The following is a 19,605-nucleotide window of genomic DNA, read 5'->3' as shown; positions in this document are numbered from 1 at the left end:
TTATTTGTATTGTTTCATCATTTGTTGGAAACGTGATACACCTGCTGTAACACACATTGTCTAGGCTATTATTGTCTTATATTGTCTATGTATCTATTCAAAGGTAAATTGCAGGACTTGATATCAATCGCTCATCAATTGATGAAGATTTACTTTGAATAAGGGATAGCCTAATTAACAAAAGAGTAGCCTTAGCAAACATAGAATAGTGATTTGTTATAATGTACAAATGTGTGATGAAATAGTTGAGAGTTTGGATTCTCCTCATGTTACAAACCATGTTATAAGGTATTCTGACTGTATATGTGTTGGCAGTGAGAGGTACCTGCAGTGTGTATTGTGTGACCTGCTCACTGCTGCTGGCAGACTGCAACAGCCATCTTGACTAAACTACGGTGGATGCAGTCTCCATGGCAACACTACGTTGCAGAATAAAACCCAGAGATGACTGTGTTTGCCTCTCATCCCAAACCCCACCCCCAACAAACTCCCCACTGTCTGCACCATCTCAGCAGCTCCACACAGTGCACCCACATTACAGTATATTGCCATCTTTTTTTGTCATCCTCCTCTTCATTAGGATCTACCCAGAACATATTCTGACCCATCCCCCACTCCCCTACAAATAAACCTTTTAAGGGAAAGATCCATTGAGCTTTTGCTTGGGCTAATTGCTTTGTTATTCTGTTTCTTGTACATCTAGATGAAAATCTCATCAAGTGCCCTGATCTATACCCCCAAACCACCACCTCACTCCACCCAAAAAACTATTATCCATATCAGTACAAACAGGACTCCCCCCATCGCCTTCCCCCACTCCCTCTCATTTCCCTGTTGTACTAACATTACTTTGCGTTTTCCCTTTTTACAGTTAAAAATACAAGAAACTTGGGCCTTATGAGGCAAGATCCAAGAGAATCTGATATGAAACATGCCGTGAAACTGTCAAGTCACTCAACTACAGTACATGATTATTGCCTGATTATTTTATTCAGCAGTATATTCCCAGTGTCTTTGTACTCCAGTAATTCTTTTCACCCTATCAATTCAGACCTTAAAGGCAATAAACTGCATCCTTTGTCCTTTTAAGGGAACTGGGCGGTATTTAAGGAAGCCAAACCCCTTTGCACCAGACAGACTGTTCCCCTCAGTCAGTTCCTGAGATTTCAACTGTTTTACATATTCCCTACCCCCTCCATATGCTATTGGGTTCTTCAACTCCTCCCATCGGCCGTCTGACCAATGCTGCATGTAAGCCACTCCCCTAACGTCCTCCTTTCCCTTCTCCTCTTCCTTACTGTCCCCTTCTTCTCCCAGACAGACCCTGCCCTTTCCTTTCTGTCGCCGGGTCTGTGGATTTTGTTGGAGAGGATTGGGACGCTGACAATGGGAAGCTTTCTCTCCGGCCTGCAATGCTGACACTCCAATCCCTCCTGCTGGGTATTCATGTGAGTACAATCTTGACTGTTCGCTTCTTTTTATAGTGTTGTATTTCTACTTTCTCACACTGTTTGAGCCATCATCTGGAGTCCTAAATAATACAATAACTGGGATGAGAGCAGATGAATAATTGATTACTCCATCCCATCCCATCCAGCATCTGTGCATTTTAAAATTACAGACGGACTGTACTTATTAACCATAATATCCTCTCTGTTTTGATATATTCTATTTTTACATTCATCTGTTCGTAAAAGCGTTTATTCGACACATTTTCCATCTTTGTTTAAGAGCAACTGTTGCACTAAACCACTCTGCTGCTCTGATTCTTCATTGCTTCCTCAACCAGCCCACACACTTCTCCATTTTAGCTCCCAGGCAGCCCTGGCTGCCGGCTCTGTAGCAGGTGGGCATCTCTGCTGCAGTCTGAGGGCTGGGCTCTGTAATCAGGCAAACATGCTCTTTTGTTTAGAGGATTAGTGATCTTTGGTTGGTTTTCGTATCTGAATATTAATGGGGTGTATTGCTGGGAAGCTGTGTGAGCCACATGTGAATCAGCATATTGTTTGCTTATGTCATTCTGTGAGTCCTTGTGTTGCATTGTACTGCAGCAACAGCCAATGCATCATTTTTCACACCTCTGGCCTCGAGCAGATGGTCCAGTGGTTTCTCATCGATTGCTCTTTTGTTCTGGGATATGTCTCATCTTTGTGAAAGACTATCTCAAAAGTCACATGTTGGATGAGTGAAATGTTTGGCTGGTTTAACTCTGCTGGCTGCCTGCACTGGGTCACAGGGAGGTTGCAGACGGTCCTGGAGGCTGCGCCTGAGGGCAGATACTTAGCAGGGGTTACGTGTCTGTTTTAGGGTTTCATTCAGTTTGGATAAATGGGCTTTGGAGTCTGAGATTATGTTCAGTACTCTTTAGGTAGACGGGGCGGGCAGCATGTGTTCGAGAACTGTGTCACAAACAAGGATGCTGCCTGTACCAGTGCACTCTGAATTGTTTCAATACATTTTTGTAAATCCTAAAAAACAGAGTTCAAATTGTAGGTTAGAAGTGACCAGGTACAATCTTTGAGCATGGATGTGTGGCAGCGATTAAAATATAAAATGAAATACAAAATAGCTGCACCTTACTTGTACTTGTACCCAGACAAAAGAGAAGATAGACAGATTGATAAATTGAGATTATATGACCCTCATCATTCAAAGCCACTGGTCTAATAAATTAATCTCCAGGTTACATCACTCTTTTGTAAATGAGGCCTATGACAGTTACTTTTACTGTGTTTATTTTGTTAACCTGTGCACTGAAATTAAATGGTTCCAATGGTTAAATTCAGTTTCAGCTAAAATAATAGTCCTTGAAATTTCAAAATTGTTGTCTCATCTAACCACTTAAATATGATCTATTTGTTTGGATCTTTATACCTTCTTAACTAGAAAAAATCCTGCATACAATACAAGCTTCCTGTCGGAAATTTGGTTATTTACTATTTCCATTTTAAATAATTTCCTCAATAAAAAGAATTCCACTGATACGTTTTGGATTGAATGCATGTGCATATTTTCTGCAACTGATTGTATTCTGCTCATTATACTGTGCATATTGTAGATATGCGCCTAAGATTGATTAGAGCCAGTCATTAGACTATGTGATTTGTCCTCCTTTAAGATGGATTTTTCTGAACCTCTTTTTTAGGCTTGACTATTTGAATAAAAGTCCGCATTTTCATTGGTTCGGCGCATTATCTTTAAGTTCTGTGCATGAAGCATCATAAATTTAACATAAAATCAAAAGATAAGAAAAGATAAGATAACACTTTATTAATCCCACACCAGGGGAATTTACATTACAGCAGACAGACAGACAGAAGCAGATACATGTTACACAGTCTAAATATTTTTTTAAAATGGGGATATGTACATACTGTATATTATGTAAATATTTGTGGTGATTGTGGAAAAATAGAATATGAATCTGAGGTGGAAATAGTGCAAAAAATTAGCTATCATGTTGTAAGTGATGGGGATAGGGACAACAACAGTGCTACAGTATGTTTTGCAGTCGTGTTGACACCATTTCTCAGTCTAAGCATCAGTAGTTTCAGGGAAAAACTCCACCATCACTGCACAAAGATGTACAGAACTGATGCTTTAAAACTTGAGCAGTTGAACTCAAATACCATCCCTATTTTAGTGAACTGTGCAGCTTAAATGTCTCTAAGTATTTGGCGCAATATAAAGACAAACTGAAGCCAGATGATGCAGTGTTTCCAGGAAATAAAAAATTGCAGCAAGTTTTAAAGGTTACCATTTACCCAGATAAACATGTTGTAGCCCAAAGGCTTGACTATTGCATCAGTTAAAGTTAACACAACACAGTTCCCTGTTATTAAGATGGTTCAGTGCACATGTGTTTTTTCCCCCATAATTATGAAAGACTTGCTTAATAGAGCACTCAGCCCTGATACTGTTCATTATATCAAACTAAATATTTGTGTTGCACAACAAACTGCCATGCCAGCATCAGCATCTCTTTCCTCATACATTCTGAACATAAACTCCTCATGTTGCAAAGTTCAGACACCACTGATTCTTCCAAGTACACACTAACCAGTGGTAATCAATTCATCAAGCAAAACATTGTATTTGCACAGCTCTTATATACATATATAACACATCATGTGACAGTTTGAGTCACTCCATGAGACACCACAGTCACTCTGTGGCTCTTACTGCAGGTGGATAAGGGTCGCAGACCCATGCTGGTGCACTGATCGACCTTTTCTAAAATCTGCAGTGCATGTTGAGCCTGCAGACAAACTGTCTGCATGCCGCATTGTCTTCTGGAAGCCTTTATGATAGTGGACTTACTGGGAGAGACACTAATGTCCCCTGACTCCCTTTTTGTGTCAGTGTTGATTAAAAACTCTGCTGACTACTGTACTTGACACGATGTGGTCACTCAGTTGTCAGATCTTGTCAGTCAAATTTCTGCAGACAAAGGCATATGAAAGGTGGCTACAGTGTTTTGTCTTTGGAAGTATGGTAACAAATTGTTCTTTACAGTTATGGTTAATTTTTGCAGTTTTTCAGTGTAACTAATGTTCACACTTGGTCAGCAACTTCTGGTCAGGCATACATGCAAATGTATTCCTATGCTCTCAAAATTAGGCAGACCTAAGATATAAATGCAAACACCGAGCCTAGTAGTGGGTAATATAAGCTCCATGAAAAAAATATAAAATTAAACAAATAGCTGTGGTTTAAAAAGTTGTGTTTTGCATTGAGTCTGTTGTTGTCTAAAGCCCTATACATTATGTCCACAGACCATTTTGCTTTCATCATGTGAAACCCAACGTCCACTGCTATGAGCGGTCTGACAGAGACTGATGCATTGAGACAGATTCCTTCATCTGATGCAGTGGAGTGTAAGGAGAGCTTGTTAGTATGAGGAGCAGGGGTTTGTGTGTTGTGTGAATAATGACTGATGAGTCATCATAGAACTAGGCACCCTCGCTGGCCCCATAACAGCCCCTTAATACTCCAAAAACACAGAAATGCACTAGTCAGAAATTTGATTCTCTGAATGTTGCAGGTTTACATCAGCCTAGTTGTTCTAAACACCACAAAGGTTTTTTAGGTTGTTATTGCTTCTACAAATGGGACAATGCAATCAGTCATGCTTGTCCTGTGTCTAAATTGGATTCCATCAAATATTACTGCAAATTGATATCATTTGTTTATTGATTAACTACCTATGGGAAACCAGAAAAAGCAAAATTTGCTTTTTAGAACAAAACCCATTTAAAATCTCAGTTACAATAACATATATGATGCCCACATATCCTTAAAAGTCTTAGAAGGCATTGAATTAATCAATCAAAAAAATAAAGCCTTAATTGGTTGTAAAATATTTTTTTCATAAGTCTTAAAAGTGCAAAGACATAAAAGCTACGATTTTATGAATATTCCTTTCTGACATTGCATTGTTAAATCTCAAGATAAAAGGTAACTTAAAAAAGAAAAAGAAAAGAAAAATCACACAATACGACTAGCATTGCTGTCACTCAGAAGTCATGTTTTCTATTAACCTGAATATTTGGGCAAAAAGTAATTAGTGTCAGTTCTTTTTTCCCCCCAGTTTTGGTTGTAGTGAAATCAGTCTTAAATTTCATTTTGAAAAAGTCTTAAAAAGTCTTATTTTCCACTTGCTATAAGCTATAGGAACCCTGCTTATAACCATCCTTTTCATTTTTATTCTTTCTTCCTTTTCCTCTCATTCTCTCTGAGTCAAACAGGTATTAATTCATTATAATCTACATGCTTCCTTAAAACTTCATCAAAACAGAGCCAGTAATGGGGTGCGAGGTCTGTGTAGACAGGAACAATTACTGCATGATGACACATGCGCAGGGACACAACAGATGTGGATGGAAACATAAACTACGGTCTATATTTAAACGCAATCTTAACAGCACATCATCGAGGGCCAGCACTTCCTACTTCAGGTCACTGAGACTTTTGCCCATGTTCACCAGTCCAGCACACAGCTGACTGCTGAAAGAAACCATTGGAAAACTCTTTAGTCTGAAGTCTGTTAGGCTTAAATCCTCTCTACTTTGACACATACTGTACAGCGGTCACAGAATTAGAAAGGATTTATTCCAAATAATAGTGCATATAATCTTACACAGGTACCAAAAATAGTAAACCTGTGATACTGAAAAACACTTGAAATATTGGTTGAAGTCTGTAAAAAATGTTCTTGGCTCTTACCACAAGCAGATCAGGAAGGGAAGGGGAAAATACTTTTTATGGCATTGAAGTGCAAACATCCTGGAATGCTGAGTAGTCACAGTTTCATTTTGCAACTTCCAGTGAAATCATATTACAATGACATGATTGTAGTCGACATGTAATGGACAGGTTGACAACAGTGGTACACGGTCAATTGCTTTTGGACATTAGTTTGATATTTTATAGTGACTTGGCATGCATTTGCTGCATCATATGTAAGATACCACAAAAATATCCTAATTAATATTATAAAAATAGACCACTTCTGTTTGATTAGCCAAGTTTTCAAGATCTTTGCCAACGAGACAAATAACTTAAAGGAGCAGTGTGTAGGATTTAGTGGCATCTAGCAGTGATGATTACAGATTGTAACCAGTTAAACGTCTCTCATGTTGAACTCTTGGGAATGATTCTGGGCCTCTGAATATGGTGTTGCAACATGGTAAACTCTGTGGATCTGATCCCTATGTAGATATAAACAGCTAATTCTAAGGTAACAAAAACACATTTTTCATGAGCTATTTTCTACCAAGAGCTGAAAAAACAAACTGTGGATTATGTCCTATGTATTTATATTCATGAACCTATCCCTTTAAGGAAAGTACATGTTTAAATTATTATCAAGCGTTTCTTCTGTATCAAAATTTGGGAGTAGGCTGACTTACCCAAGAGGTAACATTTTTGTGTTATACAGAGTCTTACATCATAAGTCTCATCGATAATTAAAATACTGTGGGTGAGATGAGCAGATGATCTATTCAGTCTTACTTTTTGGGTTATTCTAAGTGGGACATTCTCTCATCCACAAAAGATAACATCACTCAAGCCATCCATTAGTCACAAGGCAAAAAATCTCTTTCCTTTATTCATCTCACTTTACAAAGTGGTGAAATGCAGTCGATTACTACTATTACTTTTTGAATTAAAGGGGACAGAAAAACCTTAAAGTGATAATTTGCAGAAACCATGGCAGCTCTTTAGCCCAAGTACACAACTTACAACAACAAAAACAAGCAGCACTTTATGGAAGAGGTGAAGAGCGGGGCATGGCTACCTGCACTCGTGCAGCAGACGAAACCCAAGCTGATTAAGCTAAGAGCAATGTTTTCTCTGAATGTGAGCTCATGTTGCTGAAATCCAATTAAACCATTCATATTAGACGTCCCTGTCTTTAGGAGACAGGTGTTAATCACAAAGACAACAAGTAAAGAATACGTCCTTATAATTTGGTGCCTGTCACTGCTTCCATGATGGTATTAGGCATTTGAGTAGCGCCGGGGCAAGTTTGTGTGAATTTATACGAGGTGTTTGCTTTAATTCAGATTTGAGTTGACTGGGTGTGATGGTGTCATCAGTCTGGGAGATACAGTAATCCAGATGGCAGACAGGGCCTGACCCTGCAGGAGGACATTAAGCCACTTAACTGTTATGTAGGGTGAGAGTGGCAGGGGATGCTGAATTGCAGTCAAAAAGCTGAATTTAGAAACAGCATTCACATTCGGTGGATTTTCTGCAGGCGTCATGTTCCAGGGTGACACATACAGTACAAAGAAAACACAGTTGCATACTGACTCGGATAACTGACCTCATCTGTATGAAGTGCTGATCATGCAGTTCCTGTGACGGAGCAATGGAGAGGATCTGGTCACATGCTGCCTCAAACATTACGGTATACTGCAGAGTTAGGTCTCTGGTCTGTACTCTGCTGGCCTACTTTTTTCTGTCTCTTAATTGTTGGACTATTTTCTGTAATCAGTCTTAGAAAGATTTCACTATTTATTTGTGTAATCTATATGTTTTTATAAAAGATATATATGATATATTTAGGCTCGTAAAGTTCTATATTTAACAATCTGCAATCAGCAGTTATTGATTGATGTTATTTTTGTCTTTTCTGTTTATTATTCAATGCATTTTTTCACTCATTATTCAGCCTTTTTCTGAGGACAGAGCTGCTGTCTAGAAAGATCCTCTTTCTGTGGTGAGGGAGGAACTGAGCTGAGGAGGGCTGCTGAGGGAGCGGACGGGCAGGGAGGAAGGGAAGGGAAGGCGGGAGGAGGCTGTTGCAACCCTAAAGGCAGCAGCTAGCCAGCCGAGAGGGGAGGAGCCTGAGGGCTTTGGCTCCTCATGCTTCCTCTTGATGTCACCATTCAGCTGCTGCAACTTAGAGTCCATGTGAAGGGAAGACAGTTCAGGGAGGGGAGGCCGTTTGAGAGAAGACAAGAGGAGGGGGAGGCAGAGAAGGGCTGACTGTGTGTAGGGTGAAAGGGCTCAGTCAGTAGGCCTTGTAGTCACTTGGAAAGGAGCAACAATGGGACCTGCATGCCCGAAAAAATCCCCATCTGCAAGACGTCTGTGGCTGAGATCAGGCCTGCTGATGCTATAAGTGCATTTATTTGGTTCTGAGAGAAGAGAAAAAGAGAGGACAATAGAAAGAAGGAGAGGAGATAGAGGGAGGGGAAGAGATGTGGGGCGGTGAGCTGTGAGCAGATCTGGAATGCCATTGTTAGAGCTCGCTGCTCTGTGTTGCAGAGTGGGACAGCTGCCTCTGAGGCCTGCCTGCTCATGTGAGACAGGCAACCTAGTTCACCGTGATTCCCCCCCTCCATCTCCCTACAGACAGACAGACAGGTGGTGCCTGAACTCAGCCAGCTGGGAGTAAAGGAAGGAACCAGGAGGAATTTGGGGAGTGGCATTTTAAAGCTTCCTCTTTCCTCTCCTTACTCTCAAAGAAAAGCGGCCTAGCTTTATTTGTAAAAGCAGAGTGAGGAGCTTTAGCTGTTGGTGCTAGGTATTGTGCAGGCCTGATAGCTAACCTCGTGGTCAGACTGAGACAGTAGTTGTGTAGATGCAACATCAAAAGAGAATTACAAACCCTGCTGTTGGAACTGTGGCTGGAAGATGAGGCGAGGCTGAAGAAGTGTACAGTCACAGGGCTGTGATGCATGAGAAAACAATGGGTGAGCTGACAAAGCCTTCTAAGGAGAACTTTGTGCATATTTCTTACAATTAATTAACAATGAACTAAATCATGGCTCTTAACTGGAATTGCAGCTATGCAACATTACAGTTATTAGTAAGTCTTCCTCAGTTGACTGGGTCCATTTTTTAAAATTAAAGTGCATGCTGGTATTTTAGATGTCCTGTGTCCTTGTGGTGTGTTGAACTGCAATAAATGTGGTGTTCTTAGCATATCCTATCCTTGGCTGTATGATCAAGTTTTGTTTGCTTGGACCTCTTCTCAGATACATAAAATTATAACTCAAGCAATTTTGTTTCACAGTTACTGATAATGGATTACATTATGGTCTACAAGACTGTTTTGGGTACAAAGATAGGATCTGTTCTCATTTTATGTTATGTTTCCATCTGGGTTTTTTTTTCGTTGCGGTAGAACGGAGTCAGTGCAAGTTGTTACATTCTGCTGCGGACAGGCTCACATTGATTATATTAGCACCACAATTTCATCCTTATGATTTATGCGTGCTTTATTTTAAGCTGTTTATCTGAATGTAAACTAAACAGAGCTCACCCTTTCACACAAATATGCCCTAGTTTTCCTTCTACCTTCTTCTGTGTTCCAGCAGCATTTGTGTAGGCATTAAATTAGCCATATCTGACTCAGCCAACTGGATGTTCTTGTGTTTTTTGTTTTTTTATGATGTGGGTTATGTATGACCATACATGTCCCACATAATAATAGCATACTCAGAGAGGATGTTGCTCACTGGTGTTACAAAGTAAATATGTAGAAAGAGAAACAAATGGAGAAAACAATTGTGTGTGGGTCTCATAGTTTCTCCGACAGCTGACGTAACATCCACTGCTTCTACAGAGAACTACATTCCAGCTTTCAGGGTTTGACATTTACTATTGGATTTATTTGCTTTTTGTTTGAAACAATGGATTTCCTTTGCGTGAGTTTTTGCCACAAATCAACATGTCAGAGCTCCTCTGGCCATTGATGACACACATATTTTGGCAGACCTCAGTCCTTGAATCCTTTTCATAAAAGTGCCGGCCCAAAATTCATCTATCTGTAATGAAATCTAGATGAAATGGATGGAGAGCTTTCATTCAATGCAGTCTCAGGGTTATTAGAGGATGCTAGCTGCTAATGAAAAACTAAAGCAGATGGCTCAAAAGTTTCTGATTGTGTTCAGCAGAATTGGACAAAAAAAGACTTCATAATGTAACAACACAAACAAGCTAACCATCAAAACAGACCAATGGCTGAAATGTTCCTGATACTACATTAAACACAGATCCATTCCCTCCTGTAAGCAGTTTTCATTGAGTGTCCCTGTGGTTTTGGTGTTTATGTAATCCTTTATGTGCTTATGTACAATATGACAGATGTACAACATGTCATTGGCACACTGAGATAATCTGTGCTTGACCCAGTGATACAGTTTCATGTAACAGCAACTACCATCTGAACAGAGAGCAAGCAGGCATCCAGTCATCGTCTGGAATTCAACAAATGTTAACAATAAAACAGAGGACATTGTGTATGGTAAAATATTGCCAGGAAATACAAACAAGATGCATTTAAGCATTTTTGTCAACTGCATATTTATAAATACACATATACTAGACTTCTACCACCACTGTAAACACAGACATGTTGGCTCCCAGACTGCATATTTGTGACGGCTGAGAGTTCTGCCCTGTGGTGTTAATCACGCGATTCATTTTGCTTCCACTGCATTAGCTTATTAGGATTTTCACTTATAAAGTCAAACAACCTCTGGCCATGCGGGTGTTGTGAAAAAAGAAGCGCATCCTACTGACACAGTTATTAAGGGAGGGTGAGCATTAAAATGCCAGCAGATACAGGATTTCAGGGAGGTTTTATGTTAACTATGACTCATTTTTTCCCTTGCTCATGCTGAGGGTTAGTGAATACGCCCTCCTCACCCAGTTTGAGTGTTTCCTCAAGGCTTTCCTGACCTTTCTGCTGTTTCTTTCACCCTGTGTGTGCAGGTTAAGCGGTCCCTGTGCCTCCTTTGAATGTCCGTTATTATGGCTAAGCGTGAGACCGGCAGCACCAGCCCTGTGGTCAGGCAGATAGACAAGCAGTTCCTGGTCTGCAGCATCTGTTTGGACCATTACCACAACCCCAAGGTCTTGCCCTGCCTGCATACCTTCTGTGAGAAGTAAGCCCCGAAACAATCAATCAGACTTAATTTGTACAAAATACAATGCACCTTAAATTGCTTTACAGGTGACAAACTAATACTGTAAGATTAATCTTACAGTAGAAAGGGAGACAATGAAAGAGGAAAACAATACAAGATGAAACATTCTAAAGCAGAATTCACAGATCAGACGTTTAATCATTTTAGGACACAATATACTGGAATTTATTCTTTTCATATTATGCATGATTCAGAAAATGAGCACATGAGTAAATGCTTAGAAATACTTAAGTGCATTATAATGTTGTTTGTGTTCTCTTTCCTGAAGTAAGCTCTTTACTGGGATGCATAAAAAGGATGTTTAAACAAATTTCAAAATTATGTATAGTGGCCCAAAATCACACCACTTACATCATCATCGTGGCTTCTGCATGATGTAAGGCACCAACCACTCTGAGGTTGGCCACAATAAAACAGACAGCCTAGCTCATGGCACAGCATTTTTGGCAGCGAGCACTGATTTCTACAGCTTTGGTGCTCCCATACAGGGCAGTTATTTAAATAATTTGGTGCTCTCTGTTGTGCTAGGCCAAAACTGTAAGGACCAGAATCTTATTGTAATCTGAGCAAGTCTAAAAGAAAAGTTTTGCATGTTTATACCATATTGAGCCTGGAATAGATTACAACTTTAACCCATCTTATTTTTTGTGTCTTGTGTCTTCATAGATGCCTTCAGAACTACATCCCTCCCCAGTCCTTGACGCTGTCCTGCCCAGTTTGCAGACAGACCTCTATCTTGCCAGAGAAGGGTGTGGCAGCCCTGCAGAACAACTTCTTCATCACAAACCTAATGGAGGTGTTACAGCGAGACCCAGAGTGCAGCCGACCTGAAGCCTGTAACGTTCTTGAGTCAGCCAGTGCAGCTACAGCCTGTCAGCCCCTCTCTTGCCCCAACCACGAGGGCAAGGTAAGCTAAAACAAAAGGACAGAGGCTGTCATACAGTAGGTCAGATCTATCAGAGATCAATCACATGCTCATGACAACACTGAGTACTGCTTTTTCTTTTATGTGTTTGAATTTGTAAGCAAATTTGCCCACAGAAATATGACGAGTTGTCTCATGCTCCACTGCACCATCTGCAGGTGATGGAGTTTTACTGCGAGTCATGTGAAACAGCCATGTGTCTGGAGTGTACAGAAGGAGAACACAGGGAACATGTGACAGTTCCTCTGAGGGATGTGCTGGAACAGCATAAGTCAGCGCTAAAGAATCAGCTGGACACTGTGCGCAACAGGTTGGATTTCAGTGCTTTAATCTGTAATAATACATGTGATTTGGAAGATCTTGGGAGTATTGAAAATATAAAGACTGCTAATCTGAAAGTTTTATTTTGTGTTCATCTTCTTTACTTTCATCTGTTAGACTACCTCAGCTGACGGCTGCCATTGAGCTTGTGAATGAGATCTCCAAGCAGCTCACAGAGCGGAAAAATGAGGCAGTGACTGAAATCAGTAACACTTTTGATGAGCTGGAGAAGGCCTTACACCAACGCAAGACTGCTCTGATTACTGAGGTGGAAAACATCTGCAGCTCTAAGCAGAAGGTCTGAGGTCTTTCTGTTTTTTTGTTTTTTTTTAATGTTCCACATTTTAGTTCAACTGCCACTGACTGTCTCTGCCTCTGTCTCTGTAGGTGCTTCAAGCCCAGCTGACCTCTTTGCTTCAGGGCAAAGAAAACATTCAAAGCAGCTGCAACTTCACAGAGCAGGCCCTGAGCCATGGCAGTGCCACTGAGGTCCTGTTGGTGCAGAAGCAGATGGGTGAGCGGGTCAGTGCTCTGGCACGACACACCTTTCCTGAGCATCCCCACGAAAATGGACATCTGGAATGCCAGGTGGAGACGGATGGACTGAGACGCTCCATTCAGAACCTGGGAGTCCTGATCACAACAGGGACTGTAGGCCACACTAGTGTTGCCACTGGTGAAGGCCTGCGACATGCACTGGTCGGCCAGCACACCACTGTCACAGTCACCACTAAAGACAAGGATGGAGAACTCGTGAAAACTGGTAACGCTGCTCTGAGGGCAGAGATCATCTCTACAGATGGAGTGTGCACCGAAGCAGAGGTGACAGACAACAAGAATGGCACTTATGAGGTTGGATATACCATTCGCTCAGAGGGAGAATTTACCTTCTCTCTGCTGCTTTATGAGCAGCCCGTGAGGGGTAGTCCGTTCCGTTTGCGAGCCGTCAAGCCTTCAGATGTCCTGCAGTCGCCAGACGATGTGAAGAGAAGAGTGAAGTCTCCGAGTGGAGGAGGAGGTCATGTTCGACAGAAGGCTGTGCGCAGACCCTCCAGCATGTACAGCACCACAAAGAAAAAGGAAAACCCAATAGAGGATGAGCTGATCTATAGAGTGGGTGGGTGAATAACCGGCTACATATTAATTATGGAGACTTAGCTGTGTGATGTTTTTCTTTGGAGCACAAACTCACTCATATCTCTGGATAATTTGAGTACCTGATGATAAAAAGTATCCATTTTTAGACCTCTTTTGTGGCACTATTGTGTCCCATGTCTTTGTCAATGCCAAGTAATAGCAAAACAGGTTAGGACAGGGGTTCCCAACTGGTACAGCCACAGGGTCCACATTTCTCCTTACAAGGTCCACACCTAGGATAAATTACCACAACATTTATTTTATTTCACAAAATGTAAACAACATGTGGACTTGGAACAAAATGAAATTCAACAAATTAGAATTACATTAACTGCAATTAATTTGGTGAATGGATAGCACTGCAGCTAAAAAAAAGTCTGTATAATTGCTTTAAGATCTGTGACTCTGCAAAGGCACGGCATGTTAATAGACCAAATAATACCAAGATCAGCGCAATAAAATCATTGCTGTAGTGGAAAAAACGTTTGCGTGGTAAATGAGCTCCTGGGCAAAGTGTTTTTTTACAAACGTGACATGTTCACAAATCACTTGCGGACCTACTTTTGGACCATGACCCACCAGTTTGAAACCACTGGTTTATGAGATATCCAAAGCAAAGTATGTTTTAGCTGCAAATAATTAAAAAAAAACATAGTGTTGATGAAGCCTGATGTCTTGTTGATATGACAGGATCAAGAGGGCGAGATAAAGGAGAATTCACTAACCTACAAGGCATCTCCACCTCCAATAATGGACGTATTGTGGTGGCAGACAGCAACAACCAGTGCATACAGGTCAGTGGCATCCCCTTGAACTGGAATAAAAATGTAATGAATTAGCTTTTATTAATTTTAGCATACTGTTCATTTTAAACTTATTATCTTATACTGTCATGTGGTATTGTATTTTTTTAATTATTATTGTTTTCTTATAATTGTTTGATTTTATATAGCTCAGTGTAATTTGGGCACTTTTTGGGCACTCAGCTGCCAACTTTGCTTATTTGCTTTATTGATGGTATTTATGTCATTGTTGGGGTTGCTGTTTCTTTGTTTTTCTTGAAATTGCCTTATTTGTTTGTATAAAAACTGCAGTGTTTAAAATCTTGCAAAGCACTTTTTAACTTTGTTTTAAAAAGCGCTCAAAAAATAAAGTGTTATTATTATTATTAGTAGTGGTAGTAGTAGTAGTTTAGGATTTCTGTGGAGTATTTTAATGTTTTTTCTTTCTTTAGGTATTCTCCAACGATGGACAGTTCAAGATGAGGTTTGGGGTCAGAGGCCGTTCACCAGGGCAGCTGCAGCGCCCCACAGGCGTCACAGTGGACATGAACGGTGACATTATTGTAGCTGATTATGACAACAGGTGGATTAGCATCTTCTCCTCGGATGGCAAGTTTAAGGTGAATAGTCTCAGCCAGACAAAACAAATGTTTTTACCGAATAAATTCAAAATGTTCAACTGAATGACAAAACTGTCCATCTGGCTGTCACAGAACAAAATCGGAGCTGGAAGATTGATGGGACCCAAAGGTGTGGCTGTGGACAAGAATGGACATATCATCACAGTTGATAATAAGGCCTGCTGTGTCTTCATCTTCCAATCAAATGGGAAGCTGGTGACAAAGTTCGGAGCCAGAGGAACATCAGATAGACACTTTGCAGGTACTCTGTAATACAAGTACATGTACCTTTGATTTTATTTCATAAATAATTTCTCTTGCAGGAGGAGAAGATGCACACCAAATGATACTTTATTTCTCAGCGCATGTGTGTAGGCCAGATTTACAGATTTATTTCATATTCTTCACAGGAACTACTTCACAGGAATGTTGATTTGTACAAAATCTCATCGGGATTAGCATGTTTCTATGCACCGTTTATTTTAGAGTCAAACTAATATAAGCACTTATAGCTGCCTGTTTAATCACAGACATCAATACGAAGGTAATGATTATTATTATTACAAACATGCACCTGACAAGACAGAGCTGAAATAAATTGATAATGCACGCTAATGCATGAAAATGATTTGATAATTGTCTTCCTGTTTTTGTCTCTTGATCAAATTTTAAGAGAACAAAAACTTGTGTTATAGGAATTGCCCGCCTTACTGGAATCCCTCATCGATACGCCTTCAGTTTTTGCACAGACAGCAGTATTTTGGTTGAAACTCACCCATTCTTTCAATTTAATTTCTCACTTGGACCTTTTCTTTTCTTTTAGAAAAAAGTGGTGCAAACATTGCACTGGAACAAAAGCTTAGTAAATCTGGCCCTGTTTTCAGTAAGTAATTAATTCACTGTGAATGTGAGCTAAAAAAAAATCTGTTCTTTTTACATGTTGTTGCATCAGCTCTGTCATGTCTCACATATTGTCCCACGTCAACTCTCTGATTGTCTTTGTGTCCTGTGTGTGTTGTACTCCAAAAATAGTGTGAAACTTCTTTTCGTATGTTGTAAAAAAAGTGGATGACTCATTTTTCCTTCCTTTCCCTCTCTGTCTCCCCTGCTGCTTCCAGGTCCTCACTTTGTGGCCGTAAATAACAAAAATGAAATTGTGGTCACAGACTTTCATAACCATTCAGTCAAGGTGCAGTATGGCTTCTTGCTCATTCATTATGTTTTTTAGAAAACTTTGTGCTTTGTGAATAAATAACTTATAGGAAAAATATCTTCATTTGAATAATTGTAACTTTCCGAAGCTACTGAAGACACTTCCCCTAGTTTCTTTACACTATAGTGCTTACCTTTTTTACAAGTCCAGTAATGAATCAATCAAATATAAACATTAGCAAATGAAAAAATAAGAAAATAACTGATTTTACAAGTTAAATTGTAAACAATTGTGTGCCTTAATGGCAGTGTTGTTTTTAAACATTGTAAGCAATATGCTGTTTATTCTATTTTCCTTGACATATTTAGGATAGGGTAGGATGGCTTTATTGTCATTGAATAAAATACCTAGTACCTAAATCGATACACACACATGCACACGTATTCACATTCTTTATAAATAAATAATTAAAAAGAGTCATAAAGTTAAAACGTGTCATTTTCCCATTCTCTTTCCTGATCATGTCTCCTGCAGGTGTACAATGCAGATGGGGAGTTCCTGTTTAAATTTGGCTCCCATGGGGAGGGGAACGGCCAGTTCAATGCTCCAACAGGCGTGGCTGTTGATGCCAATGGCAATATCATTGTTGCTGATTGGGGCAACAGTCGGATCCAGGTTAGCTTGAGAAAACTACATCTCATTAAATGCAGGAAGCAAATTTATAGGTTTATCACTTACCTTATCCGCTGTGCTGTGTACCCTACCAGGTGTTCGACAGCTCAGGGTCCTTCCTGTCCTACATCAACACATCAGCGGACCCCCTTTATGGTCCCCAGGGCCTGGCTCTTACATCTGATGGTCATGTGGCGGTGGCGGACTCGGGGAACCACTGCTTTAAGGTCTACCGCTACCTGCAGTAGAGACCTGAGACAGCCATCTTCATCACTGCAAGTACTGACAACGACACAACCAATGTATTCCACAAGGTGCAATGACCTTTCCAGTACAGCCTTTTGATGTGCACATCAGCTGATCTCCCGGATATAATTAACTGCCTGAGTTTACCCTCCTTAAGATGTGTATTGAGGGTTGTTTTTAAAAGTTGGATAATGTAGCATCCTTGGGACAAGTAATGGACATAAACTAAGGACTGGTTTAGAAAACATGTGAAGACATTTTTGTGTGTTGTACACTATTGATGGTATTATTAAACCACACTTTCTGTGAGACCGGACAGGGTAGGATATAGACTGAAGTATTTAATGAGCCATAACTTGTCCAAATGCATGACGTTTTATTTTATCTTTACACCTAGGAAACAACACCGTGTACCCACCGGTTGCTTTTCTCATGACCTAGTTAATGCTTAAAGTGAAATGAACAGCGCTACGCTTTTCCAGCAATGAAATGTAAAACTTCTCATTTACTGACATCTCACATAAAAATGTCACCACCATCTGTGCATTGATTTGCTGTATGTACTGTATATACATAAATGTATATTGTGTATATTAGATCACTCCGTATGTATGTGCTATGATTTTAAACACAAAGCCTTTTGGCTTCAGAGAGCAGCAGTCAAGGATTCCAGGATTTAAACGTGTGTATATGGCAGCTGTTACAAAGTGTGCTTTTCAAACATACCCAGCACATGCTTCAAAAAAGAAGATTGTCATATTTATTGCTAATGTAAGCAGCACAATAATCTGTTTTTGTTAATATCTGTTGTTTAAAAAGGAAAAAAAAAAGCTAATTTATTTTATTTTATACACTAGCTCAGCATTTACAAATTATTTTTCTAAATTGATGTGCTTTTTTTCTTTGGAGCTTCACAATTTATCCCTACCTTAGGGGAAATTTCACCCTAAAGCAGAATTCAGTATCTCCCCCACATCTGGAAAAAAAATGATCAGTGTTTTTGCACATGAGCAGCTCTTTTTCAAAGCTACAAAACCATCTTTTGTGTTCATTTATGATGCCATTAGAAAAAAGTTTTGTAGGTTTTCTTTTCATAATTAATGGCTATAACGATATGGGTTTGTGGAATGATTGCTTTGCCTTTAATAATTAAAAAGCTTTATTCTTTGAAGTGCTAACAGTTACAAACCAGAAATAAAACACATATCTCAGGAAATCCATCCAAATTAGATCACCATGTCAACAACTTTTTTTTTTCTTTTCGATGCTATCAGATTTGGGAGATGTTGGGAGCTTTGTAAGAAAACTGATAATTTGTGCAAATGTAGTCTTGGTCCACAGAAATGATTGGGATGGAATATGAATTCTGTTTTACAGTGGTTATTTTTCTTCTGTTTTTGGCTTTCACATTGTAAACCATTAAAAAAGGATTAAATGATGGTTTATTAGATGATGTTTGTCAGCAAACTCATCCACGCTTTATTATACACTCGCCGATGACACTGTTGTGAGCGATCTAAAGAAACACCGTTAGATCTGAGTTTCTGCCTGCACTACTGTGCATCAAGCCATGACTCCAAATGAAAACTTGCTCCCCCTGGTGTTCATTCTGTGTAATGTCATAAGGAAACCTGGTGCCACAGCAGAAGAGAGACCAGCTGCAGGAAGAAGGTGACTTCCTGGTTTGACATAATTACCCACAGCACTGTGCTAAATACACAATCACACTCACCTTCCCCAGTGTAGAGATTTTCTGAGCTGCAGGATATTACCCAATTTCACTGGTGAAATCAACCAGGAAGCTGCTGTTTCTCATGCACCTGATCTGTTGTTTGACTTGTTGCCAAACAGGAGCCCAGACATCTTTAGAGTCCAAGGCTCACCTTTTACAGATGTGTCTGAAGCATTTTACCCTACGCTGTGTCACAACAATACAAACAATTTTGTTTTCTCTATGAATATGCACTGGTAATAAAAGCACATGGTTTACTGAGTTGTTGTACATGTATGTGACTAGTCATGCTTGACTTACATTGAGGGGATTTTTAACTGTTCCTAAATTTGCACATTAAATTGTGGTAATAAGGACATGGTGAGCTAAAAAGGCACAGTGGGTCATCATCTTGCTTGCAGTTAGTGCTATTTCAGATTTCATAATCATTTGAGCAACCTCATGAATTATGGCCTTACATCTCTCTTCTCAGTAGCCTTTATTTATTGCATGTTGACAAAATGGAAAAAAAAATGGATTAATGATTTATGTGATTGTGGGCATGATTTTATTCATGCTATTTAAGTAAAA

General features: G+C 39.8%; 1 protein-coding gene across 3 annotated transcripts; it reads left to right on the top strand.

Annotated features, from left to right (window-relative positions):
• The first annotated feature begins 1,291 nt into the window (after positions 1 to 1,291).
• Positions 1,292 to 19,296, top strand: LOC121942894 (tripartite motif-containing protein 3-like). Of its 3 annotated transcripts, none has more exons than XM_042486188.2 (13): positions 1,292 to 1,448; positions 11,233 to 11,405; positions 12,114 to 12,354; positions 12,531 to 12,682; positions 12,811 to 12,991; positions 13,081 to 13,810; positions 14,521 to 14,624; positions 15,065 to 15,232; positions 15,326 to 15,494; positions 16,056 to 16,115; positions 16,351 to 16,421; positions 16,920 to 17,060; positions 17,153 to 19,296. In XM_042486188.2, exons 2-13 carry the CDS (start codon positions 11,260 to 11,262, stop codon positions 17,303 to 17,305), a joined length of 2,316 nt encoding a protein of 771 aa, XP_042342122.2. In that variant the 5' UTR covers positions 1,292 to 1,448; positions 11,233 to 11,259; the 3' UTR covers positions 17,306 to 19,296. The 3 variants fall into 3 exon arrangements, with proteins under 3 accessions (XP_042342122.2, XP_042342124.2, XP_087935280.1); XM_088079154.1 differs by lacking the exon at positions 1,292 to 1,448 and adding an exon at positions 8,434 to 9,206; XM_042486190.2 differs by lacking the exon at positions 16,056 to 16,115.
• Positions 19,297 to 19,605: the final 309 nt, after the last annotated feature.

Source organism: Plectropomus leopardus, chromosome 6 (assembly GCF_026936395.1).
Source record: "Plectropomus leopardus strain MGB_pleo_1.0 chromosome 6, ASM2693639v1, whole genome shotgun sequence".
Classification (NCBI taxonomy): domain Eukaryota; kingdom Metazoa; phylum Chordata; class Actinopteri; order Perciformes; family Serranidae; genus Plectropomus; species Plectropomus leopardus.
This window is presented reverse-complemented; position numbering and strand designations above follow the sequence as displayed.